This window comes from Lichenostomus cassidix, chromosome 4A (genome assembly GCF_008360975.1).
Source record: "Lichenostomus cassidix isolate B80296 chromosome 4A, HeHo_3.0, whole genome shotgun sequence".
Lineage (NCBI taxonomy): Eukaryota > Metazoa > Chordata > Aves > Passeriformes > Meliphagidae > Lichenostomus > Lichenostomus cassidix.
In genome coordinates this window covers 8,298,299-8,309,823 of record NC_139485.1, presented here as the reverse complement: position 1 = coordinate 8,309,823, position 11,525 = coordinate 8,298,299, and the positions used below count along the sequence as shown (strand labels likewise).

The following is an 11,525-nucleotide window of genomic DNA, read 5'->3' as shown; positions in this document are numbered from 1 at the left end:
TTTTTGAATGGTAAAGAAGGTCTTAAAGGCTTGGTTTTCCCCTTATAAGATTTTCTTGTGGACAAGGGGGAGTATTCATCTAAATTCTCTTGTTTCGTTGCTACAGGAATCAAACATACTATAGCAGAAAAGTGTGTACATCAATTCCAATGCAACCAAATCTTCAGGTGCCAATTACTTGTGAATGAGATAGAAATCTTAATTTAGGTTACAGCTAATCTTGGGTTTGGTATTTTTATGTCTTATTCTTGTTGCCCCTTCTGTCTGGAGAGTTCACAGCCCTCCTGGTGACATCAGAGGTTGAAAACAGGGAACACACAGGCAAATCCAACAGCCACAGGTGCACCTGCTAGGCAGACCTTCCAGCTACCACAAGCCTTGTCCCCGAAGGAGTGGTTATCCTTGATTGCAACATTGTGAAATCTCTCCGACAGCACTTCAAGGCTGGACAGTCACCAGGTGGTGCTGTCCCGTGTGACATTCCAGTCCATCCCTGGGAGGAGCACCAATGTAATGCTGGTTTGTCATGCAGCCTGTTTTCCTGTAACAGCAGGGAAACTCTCTGAGGAACCCAAGGAGAGTTTTGCCAGACCTCAGGTCTGATGCTGGCAGAAAATGTGGGAACAGAGGGTTGTTACCATGGTACCAGGGCCCCCTCCATCCAAGACATGGTGCAGGTACCAGTTACTGAGACATCCCTGGTTTCTCCTCAACAGGAAAACACTCTGTAACTTCCCACTTTGCCTTGTGGCTCAGCACTACACTAACAGTGTTGAGTTCATATGAAGGAAACTACTCACCTGTCCCAAGGCCCAGCCTGATTCCTCCAAGGAAATGGTTGGTAAGCTTTTCATGATCCCACACAGTGAGCTCAACACAGGCATCCTTTAGATCCTCAGTATGAAAGCCATCATACACAATGGTGTGATTGAAAACAGGGTTTGTGTCTCTCTTTATCACTCGGGTCTTTTGGTAGCTCTTCTTACTGGTGTCTGGAAGCACATAGCTTTGAGAGGAGAAAAAGCACAGCATAAAGCACTGAACATTGACCAAGAGCTTTATTGCAGCAAGAATTTTCCTAATTTGGCCACAAGTGAATAACAAGGGCAATTCTCCCCTACAATTCTCCCAATGCAACACAAAGGCTTTCCAGTCTGGAGATATAGCTTGGTGAGCCTGAGAACAGAGAAGGAAACACAGCCCTTTGTGGGGGCACAGAGCAGGAGCAGCCCCATGCTCAGGCACTCACCACTTCACAAAGGAGTCAACTCCAGACGGACGCAACTGCAGCAGGTCCTTGACATCCTTGACCCAGATGTGAACTTCTCCAGAGGGAGGATTCTTGGGCCCTGCCATTTAGAAGAAGAGAAAATCTGTTGTGCCAGTCGGAGCCACAGCTCACAGAATGACAAACCTGCTCTCCAGGGAGCCATGGGACCCACATGGCTCCCCTGTGCTCACTGTCCCTCCCTGGGGGTCTCAGCTCTGTCACTCCTGCACCTGCAGAGGCTCCTGACACAACCAAGTGTGTATCAGTCAGGAAAGGAGAAGGAACTGCTGAGCCAACCCAACTTCATGCCTGGCCTACAGTAACACAGGTTCTGGGCTGCTCCTACCACATCACAGCACCCTACAGTGCCCACAAGGCTTGGAACAGCTGATGAGTTGGAGGGTGTTGAGCCCTTTCTCTCTCCCCAGGACTTCCCCAGTAAATCCAGATGCAAAAATCAGATGGAGGCTGCAGGCAGAGCTGCAAAAGACTGCAATGTTGTGGTTTTGTGTTGATCTCTAAGATCTTGCTCTAATGAGATTCGTCTTTAAGCAGCCCCCAAGCAGATGAGGCACTGCAAGCTGTGTGTTTGCACATGGGCAATAGTCCTTAATGCATGAACCACATTTACCTAGGCTTCCAGGGGGGACGTACTTAATGGACAAACTCATCACTCCTCGATGATCCACACCATTAACAGCAGAAAGGCTCTGAAACAGAGAGGGTTATGACTGACTGAATGAAGGATTGTGGAAACACAGCAATGCAAAAAGCTTTTGACTTCAGTGGAGGAGCACAAATGGACAAACTCTGATTTTCCATAGCTGGAGCAGCACATTCTTAGGGCAGCTCCTTTCTGTGGGTTTGTTCTCAAACTCAGTCTCTCAGAACCAAACCCCTGAGGATTCAGAGTACAAGGCTGCCCTTCCAGACATGTCCAGCTGCATATAATTAAGCATCTTGGTTTTAAAAAGTAAATGTTCCTCTATTTGCTGAAAAGGAATCTCAAATCAGATGTGTGAATCCAGAAGCATGCAGGAAGCTGTAAAGGCTTTACAAAGAGTGGCACCTGAATATTTACCTCTCAAGGCACGTCAGCTGCTTCACCTAGTACTCTGCTGTCTATTTTTAAGGGACGGTCTTCATGTGAGTGGAGAGCACAGCAAAGTCATGTCAGAGTTGCTGTGATTAGTGTCAGGTTGCATTTATGAAAATGTCCCTACAGATCAGTCACCAAAACAGACCTGAGAGTCCATTGTTCTGAGCACTGAACTGCACCAAGGTGTCCAGGGCTTGTTCCCTAGTACAGTTCAGGTTGTTCTGCTCCACCACACCCAAAGACCTCAGAGGAGTCAGGAAGGATTTCTGCCACCCTCAAGGCTTCAGGGCTGGGCTGGAAAGCAGGATTGCAGCTGAGACACACTTACCCGGGGCTTCAGTGGGTACCAGTTGAGTTTCCTGTTGCTCCAGTCCCAGCTGGCCAAGTCTATTTCAATCTCTCCCAAAAAACTGTTACGTCCCAATGGATCATTGTGCCAAACAGAGAGATTTAATTTTTGGATCAGCAATACCATTTTCTCTATTTTATACTAGAGGAAGAAAGAGAAATCAAGTGGTTAATTTTTTTTTTCAGTTTCTTTCACAAACAGATAAACTACTCAAAACCTTGGATAAAATCTGAGACACTCAAACCAAACCCACATATGCACTGCCAATGGACTGGCTTCAGTCTCAATATCTCTTTTTTTGTCCTGTAGCAATACTACTACCCTGAACCTGTTTTCTGCTGAGTGCAGGGAAACCTGGCACTCCATTCATCACAGGGCAAAACCAATATTCTTTCAAGAGTTATTAACACAGGCCTGGGCATTGTTAAATAATCCTCTATGCTTTGATGAGTATGATCACATCAGGCAGACCTTCCTTACTGTCCCAGGCCTCGTGACTGCATGCCAGGGAAGGGGAGGACAAACAGCCCTTGCTCTGCCTCCAGGTCCCTACTACATCCAAAGACCACTTTGTGGTTTTGGCTGAGAAGTCCTGGGTGCCACACAGATGGGTGCAGAGGAACCTTTAACATCCCAGGGAGAAGCAGTGCAGTGTTGGAAGGAGGTAGGCAAAGGATCAAGGCAAAGGATCTTGCCAGGATCTTTCCAGACCTGCCTGACAGAGGTGCCTACAAAACAGAGGTTTTCAGAGCATGTATTTGTTCTTACCCGTAACACCTCATTGTAAATGGGATTCACTGTCCTCTTCTTCACTGAGGTTTTCCTCTTACCCATCCTAGCTTTGTCTGGGAGCAGGTAAGTTTTAACATACCTAGAAAAGAAAACAAATTGCAGCCGGATATTGTTCCACATTGCCAAGCTCTCTAATAAGCAAGCAGGCAGGCAGGCAGGAAGGAAGGAACCATGAGATTTAAAGAAAATAAAAATACTCCAGAACACAGAAGTCAGCAATGTAGAACTTACAAGGCACCAAAACATCACTCACGGGTCAGATCTGCCTTTCTTCTCATCCACTACAGCCAAGTCCTTGCACTGGGACACATGGACCTGGAACTCCCGGTTCTTCTCATCATAGTCTAGGGCAAATTCCACAGTTCCTTGGGCATCCACACTCCCAAAATCACCACTGTAGACACTCAGCACACTGCCACTCACCTGCCAGGAGGAAGAGCAAGGTCAGTGCCACCGAAACAGGCACAGTCCTGACTTTGTTCTGGACAAAGAAAACAGCCTGAGAAATGCATTCCCAGAGGTATTATCTGGCATTCCTGTATTTGTGCAGTGTGGTGTCCTTGACACGGAGGTGGTTCAGAGCTGTGGCTGTTCTCAAACAAGCCAGGGCTGGGGAACCCAAATAGGGGTCTCACAAGGATGTGCTATCCCAGACCAGGACTTAGAAGCATTGAATGCTTAAGAAATAAAGAAGTTTTTTCACTCCTAGTTCCCAAAACTTTGGGAAATGGACACAAATACTACTGGGGGGACCACACAAGTCTCTTCCCTCTGCTTACAGTACAAACAACTGCTATCCTGACCCAGTCTCATCACTAAGAAAAAAATATATCTTATCTTATAAGAACTTGTCATTTCAGGTAGATACAGTCACACAATTGTCAATCCATTTTGAAAACAGGCAAAAAAGAACCCTATCAGACTAGAAATGTAGGAAGAACTATTCCTATCTTGTTGCTTACTCACAATGTGCATAAAGTGGTACAAAACAGAAACAACCCTGTCCTGAAGAGCCACTGCCCCACCAGAGACAGCCTTTGTGCATCTGCTGTGCCCAAAGGCACAGGAACATGAGGTTCCTCCAGACACAAATCTGGAGCTAGGCATCCAAGAGTTACTTGCTTACCCAGAACCAATTGCATTTTGCCCAGACAACTTGGGCTACTTTTTTCAAGGCTTTGTCTTTCACTGGTAGAAAGTTATGAAGCACAAGCAAAGCTCAGCTCCAGAAAGATGAGATAATTTTCTATTGCACCAATCATTCATGATTCCTGACAGGATATCATAAAAGCTAATGCTGTTTACAAAGCAAATCGTTAACCCTCCTGGCACTTTTCTGTGGTACACTCATGATCATTTATCAAAAAAACTTTCCTAGTAATTAACCCAATTCTTCTCTGTCTTTCCCTACTTACTTTGGTTCTGAATTTTATTATAACCTCCAAAAACCTGCTAAACATCTCCTGTCAGTCCTTGGAGTTGTATTTACCATCCCATCAGGATACTCACCCCAGCAGAGAATCCTGAATGAGATTTTCAACAGCACCTGTATGACCTACACTCATTTTCAGCTCCCAGATGCTCCAAATTAGGAGAAGAACTCATGTGCCCCAGAGGTTTTAACATATTTGTCTACATTCATGGCCTCCTCCTACCAGCTTTGCTTCACATATATTCTTTAAATCTCAAATATAGACCTTGGAGAAACCTGCAACAGTAACACAGCAAATTCATGCACTTTTAAGCAGCTGCCTCCCCAAATACCGTCTCTAAGGAATCTTTTAAAAACGCTCAGCTAAATACATTCACCTTTTTTTCAGTTTTCCTTAGAAGCTGAAGACCCAAAACATGCTTTTGCTGTCCAACTCTGAGTTCCTAAGCTCTTACCTGCTGTTAAAAGATGAGCTTGCAGAGGGCACCCATCTGCAGTCCTGAACCACAAATATGTCCCTGATGAGGCTGTGTGCCTCATCTTCCCACCTGGAAAAGGCCTCCCCAGTTTCTGCACCGCCAGGATTCAGAGCATCCACCCTTGGGAGTGGGGGACTGTCGCTCACGGGGAATTCGACCAGGGACTCCTCAGTGGGTCTCTATTTTGAGATGGTACCTGGATTCACTCCTTTAACCCCAGCAAGTAATTAACCACCACCGTTCTTTTAATAATGTACCCTGCAGAAACAGGACTCTCCAGAGGCCACATCAGCAGCATCAGCCTAAATGCAGCGTCACTGCATCTGCCTCAGCAGCCCTGTCCAGGAGCTGCCCTGTCCAGGAGCCGCCGGCGCTCGGTACCTACCGAGGAGACAGAAGCCATGTCAGACGAGTGGCTGCCAATGCTGGGTGTCTTTTTGTGCCTGTTCAACTGGAAGCTGATTTCCGAAGCCGTGTCTGATTCAGTCTGCTCGGAAAATAAGAAGCATCTTTAAGCTGTGCCGAAGGAGCACTTTGCAACACTAGAGAGATAAACCGATCGCTCAGCAGAGTCCCATTAAGCAGAGATCAGGTTAGGAGAGCGCAGGAGAGTGCAGGGAGCCTCCCCAGGGGCATCCCCTCCAAGCAGCACTGAACGTCATCATTAACTGCCTCCAAACAGAGCTGCATGCCCTGCCTGGGCTCTGGAAAAGGGCACACAACAGCCTGGTTTGAGACACAGGGAAACACCTCAGCTCCTCCAGGATGGAACAGCTGCTCTGGGATACTGCGAGCTTGTCTCTTAAGACTTTTCTCTTTTATTCATGACATAACCCAGGCATGCTCTAAAGCAAGTATTGTTGGTGCCCAGGAGAAACATTCTCATGAAACCAACTGCCATTCAGGGAATGCTGTGAGCACCATTTCAGCCATTTTTGGCATCAACCCACCTCAGACAACAGGAGAGGAGAGGATCTGCTCAGCTCTTTGACTCTTTCAGGTTCAAGAAACTGATGTGGTATCAGATGAGGTTTATTGTACGCTGCAGATACAAAAACAAAAAAAAGCCGTCAAGATAGCTAGTCATAGTCAGCAGAATATAAGAAAATCACACTTTTGTCTAAGAGCACAAGGAAAGAGAAAAAGCTTGTGGGAGACACTGGAGTACCACCTACCTGCCCTGTCTGTGTCACCTGTCATTGAAGCTGATCCTCCCCAAGACAAAAACTGCTAATTAACATCTTAGAGCTATTTTCACTGTTTTCTTTCTCTGTGTGGGAGTGTGGAACTCCCTCTAGTGGCTCATTTAATGCCCATATCAGCATAAGGACGTGGATGTTGCCTGCTTTGTGTACACTTAATTTACACTAAAACCACACAAATCTATCTCCTTGCCAAAGAAACCAATCATGTTCACATGTTTGTCTCATAGCACAATGCCCTGTACAAAAGAGCACTGAAATATTTAAACCCACAGTTTCACCCTTGCATACACCTCTCAAACACTGCTAGGCACAGAGGTGGATAACAGCCAGATGATCTAAAAGAAAAAAGTCAGAAAGCTTCCTATGAATAGAAAAATAGTTGCTGGGTTGTTTAGATGTCTACTAAAACCTATTTTTTCTATCTTCTCCCAGTAATTCTCTTGAAGGTGATTTTCTCCATCCCAGAAGAATTTGTTTTGAAAAGAGATATGTTTATGGACACGCATGTTCATACACACACTTGTTTAGCATGTTAGGCACAATGATACATTCTTTGGTGCTCAAAATTCCCAAGAGCTTCTTTATTTACCATTCACTTGATATTTACTATTTTTATTTCCAACCTTGAGATACTAATAACGGTATCTAGCCCTCTCCACAGACTATTTGCTACACTGCAAACAAGGAACTGTAGAGGAGGGTTTCCAAGGATGAGGTTTGGGGCTCTAGATAAGGGGAAGCTGAAATCTTGGTCATCTGTGTGGAGAACACATCCCTGAACAGGAATGTGGGGCCTGGAGCTTCAAGCCACTGTGCCCTGTGACATGCCAGGCACCACGTGCTGGGACAGTGCTTGGCACCAGGTGCCACCCAGGGTGGGAACAGCCACCCAGCTGTGCAGTGTGACCTGCCTGCAAGCTGCCCCTGACAGACCCTCAAAGGGGACTGTCCTCCCTCCCATAAGCAGGGGTTGGGCTTAAATTGGCTCAATCAAAGCCTCTAAGTGGCTTTACCTTTCCTTGGGCATTGCCTGCCCATCCTTCTCACCTCAGTCCGGGCAGCCTTGGCCTCACCACTTTCCTTTTAGGCAAGCTCTTAGCTCAAGCTTTTTGGGCTTGCCAACTTTCACCCTCTGGGAACTGTCTTTGGCTTTCCTGGGCACAGAAGCTGCTGCTGCCTTCCCTCAGGTGCTTTCCATGGCTGCAGCTTTCTTGGGCTTCTTCAGGTAGTCTGCTGCTCCCTTGGTTGCCTTCTCCTTAGCTGTCACTATAAAACATGTCCCAGCTGGCAGCTGGGGACATCAGTCCAGCCATGGGCTCTGCTCTGGGTGAGGGGAGAAGCCTCGTGAGCAGAGCCTGTGGCACGACTTACACACTGACACCAGATCTGGCACCTCAGATGGATCCACAGGCTGCCAGCAGCTCCCACAGCCCTCGTGCAGGAACAGGAGAGACGAACACAAGCTTCTTACCAACCCTTTGAAGCCCTCATGCTTTTACTGAAGTAACAAACCATCAATCTAGCTGCAATTTCCTGGCTCTGAATTTAATTTTAGGCACTATAAACTCTCTAATTTGATGATGAAACAATATGTCATTTTCCTAGCCTGGTACATGCACAGAAGCATGGCGATGAAAAGCTGGCATAATATATTACCTTCAGCAAATGTAAACCAAAAAGAAGAAAGAAAGATGTTACTCACTCTCTGTGGTTGTGTAAATGTTCACCATGCTCTTTGCAAGATTAATGCTGTTTGCTCGGGCCAGTGCCTGAGCAGCAGCAGAATGATCTCCATCTTCCTCTGGAATACACGAAAAGCCAAATCAACGTGGTAAATAAATAAACACGAATGGGCAGTGTGTCAACAAGCCCCTGTGTGTGTGTGTGTGTGTGTGTGTGTGTGCCTCCCTTGTTCACTCTGCCTAGAGCACACTGCAGTTGCATTGCACAGGGCTGCTCTCCAGTCCTCTGGGTGCTCTGATGTCTCCCCTGGGCAAAGCTCTTCACACTGTGTTAGGAAATGTAAATACTGGATTAACCCAGTCCCCAAGACAGACCAGCTCTTGTGAAGAGCTTCCAGTGAAACATAGACATCTACTAAGGTCATCCTGAACTGAACGAATTAATAAAGGAGGAAATCCTGAGAAATATTAGAATGATCTTACATGTCTTTCACAACCCAAAACATTCCATAAAGAAAATATTTGCATTGACCTGAAGTGCAACTCAGGATTTTCCTTGGAATGTTATACAAGCTAGGAATTAAGCCAAGAAATGACACAATTAAAAAATAAAAATCAGATGAGTCTGTGGAAAATCCTTTCAAACAGGTCTTACCCAGGTACACAAGGACAGGAAATTTGAACAAAGGGGGTAAGATGCTCTCTTTCTGCAGGTCTTTGCTTGGAAGAGAGCAGAGCTGTTGGTAATCAGAGCTCAAATGTAAAGTGAGTTGCAAATACCCATAACTTCTTCTCATAGTAAGAGTCATTAAAAGAGCCCATCAAACCCAAACGAAGAGGATGATTAAACGATGATACTATTGACACCATCACAGTTGAGAACATACTATCAGAACCAAGAAAGATCAGACTCCTTGTTCAGTCCACTGTGCTTAAAGTTTAATATTGAAATTCACCTGTACATTCCAAAAAGACCCAAAATGTCATTTAGGCACTGACAGCCAGTGGTTATATCAAGGTACTCTAAGAGCCACTGTATTTATTAAACAGTTTGCTTCACATTTTATTTCTTCTATTTGTGTTAGATTTATCTCTACTACTATAAAGTGCTCCTGAAGTCCCACATTTGAAGAAAATACAATCTTGCCAGTGAGTGAAATAAAAGTGAGTTCCAATGATGTGTTGTAGGTAGTGCAGGGCTGTCCCAAGGTGAGGTGCTTGCAGGTAAGGCACAGGGGCTGGTAGTGGGGAGGAAGGCAAGGGAACATGGCACTGTCCCCTTCTATACCTGCGCTAGGCTACACAAGATTTGTTCCCAGAGCCGTTTGTGAAACATCCCACACAAGCTAACTCTGCACAAATTGCAGTACAGGATAAATGGACAGATGAAGAAAATGTGCAAGATGCAGAAGGGTTAGGGAAGAAAACAGACTTATGGATGGCTCTCTATTTGGATTTCACAGGGTGCAGTCACACCCTCAGTACCTGAGTAAACAGCTGAGTCTGTCCCCTGAACAGCTTCTCTCTCTGCAGATGGCTCACCAGGTGTTGGCCGGTCTGAGGAGTCACACATTTTTTCCTCAGGTAGCTCTCCATTTATTTCCATGTTGTCATGAGTGCCCAAATCAGACCTTTCCTCTTCCTTACCGTCACTTTCACCATCTGTGAGTGCAGGCTCGATCAGTATCTGCACCCTGCTCGCCAGGGACCTCGCTGTGGGCTTGAGCTCTTCTGCCACGACCAGCTCCTCCGTAGGCGTCGCTGGCTCCAGCGTGCTGTCAGACACATCCCTGCTAGGCGACTCGAGTTTGAGGGAAGGCACTCGCACAGGCAGTCTGGATTTCTTGGAGCAGTGCTGCACCACCTTCTCCTCCTCTGGCGCCGGCAGCCTCCCATTGCTTTCCCTCAGCGAGCCATTCCTTGTGACCAGGCCGCCTTTGCTCTGGGCGTACGTGGATCTGGGAGCGACGGAACCTTTCCTTGGAGGAGTGGCATAGCTTGGCTCTTCCTCACTAGAAGACAGTGTTATTGTCCTTTTGTAGGGGGTCCTTGTTTTGGTGACGGCGCCAGGTTTTCCCTCAGTGTCCTGGCCTTGCCCAGACTGCGCAGAGAGCGAGCGGCACAGCTTGAACTGCCGGCCGTCTGCCTCGGCCCAGCCCGGCTCCGCCGCCATGCTCCCCACAGCCACCGAGTCTGCTCCCTTCTCCCAAAAGTTCTTCAGGTTCCTGAAGTGTTCGCGGTCGAGGCCGATATCCTCCTCTTTGGTACTCATCGACGAGATCGTGTAGTTCACGCCTTGCTTCCCGGCCTGGCTGCCTTCCCCCTCTGTGGGCAGCAGCCTGGGCCTTGCCAGCGGCTCTTTCTTTGCAAGGCTGTTCTCTGCTGGCCCCACGAGATTCACAAACTGCTCGGATCTGGGCAAGGCTCTGCTTGGTTTCTTCTTAACTGGTATCCTGCTGGGAGCATAAGTTTCTTCAGGTGGAGTCTTTGGCCCCTCTGTGGGGCTGCTGGCTCCATCAAGGGCTTCTCCTCTGGCTGCAGTGCTGGGCTGAGGCACAGCATCCTCGGAAAGCTTGGTGGGCAATGGAGATACTCCATGACCTACAACAACAACAGATGCTCACAGCCTGTCCCACTGCATCATATCCAATCTCCCCAGAAGGTCTGGGTTGCAATTTCTCAACGAGAAGCCAGGGGGAATTTTCAGAAATCATCAATATATTCCAAATTCATTTCCATATTTAGAATCTAAAAAGCCCCCTTCCATCTGAAGAAAGCTCTGAAAAGCCCAGTCCTTCTCCCTGAAACAGGGCATGCAAAAAATTCACTGAGCTCTAAACTGTTGCTGTGAGTTGTGGATTTGTTTGCAGCTTCCCTTTCAATTTGATAGCTTCCCTAATGGCTATTTGCCATGTTCCAAAACTACACTATACATTCAAGGCTGGAAAGAGAGGGTAAGTTCTCTTCTGGATTAAAGAGCTGAGAGCCAAGCACTCAGTTTAAAATGTGCTGAGACCCTGGAGAAGTTTCAGTCATCAGATTGCTTTTTGCTCAGTTCCTGCTGCCCTGGGTGTAATTCATACAAATGTGGGCAGCCCATTCTTATATGCCAAGGTACTGTTTGTTATATATTTGTACACACACTGAAAAGCATCTTGTCTCTTGGTGTTTGATGTTGAATAACAAAAACATCAATAGGTCACTGAACAAAAAACTT

General features: G+C 46.7%; 1 protein-coding gene across 1 annotated transcript in view; it reads right to left on the bottom strand.

Annotated features, from left to right (window-relative positions):
* Positions 1-11,525, bottom strand: part of LOC146437421 (synaptotagmin-like protein 2) — a 30,801-nt gene that overhangs the window by 1,950 nt on the left and 17,326 nt on the right. Inside the window, exons 7-16 of the mRNA XM_085060403.1 lie at positions 9,794-10,909; positions 8,329-8,427; positions 6,372-6,463; positions 5,807-5,908; positions 3,764-3,933; positions 3,487-3,589; positions 2,698-2,859; positions 1,902-1,980; positions 1,250-1,349; positions 801-1,006 (exon numbers count right to left, since the gene is read on the bottom strand). Coding sequence (XP_084916529.1) covers positions 801-1,006; positions 1,250-1,349; positions 1,902-1,980; positions 2,698-2,859; positions 3,487-3,589; positions 3,764-3,933; positions 5,807-5,908; positions 6,372-6,463; positions 8,329-8,427; positions 9,794-10,909 — 2,229 coding nt within the window. The remainder of the gene's footprint in view (positions 1-800; positions 1,007-1,249; positions 1,350-1,901; positions 1,981-2,697; positions 2,860-3,486; positions 3,590-3,763; positions 3,934-5,806; positions 5,909-6,371; positions 6,464-8,328; positions 8,428-9,793; positions 10,910-11,525) is intronic.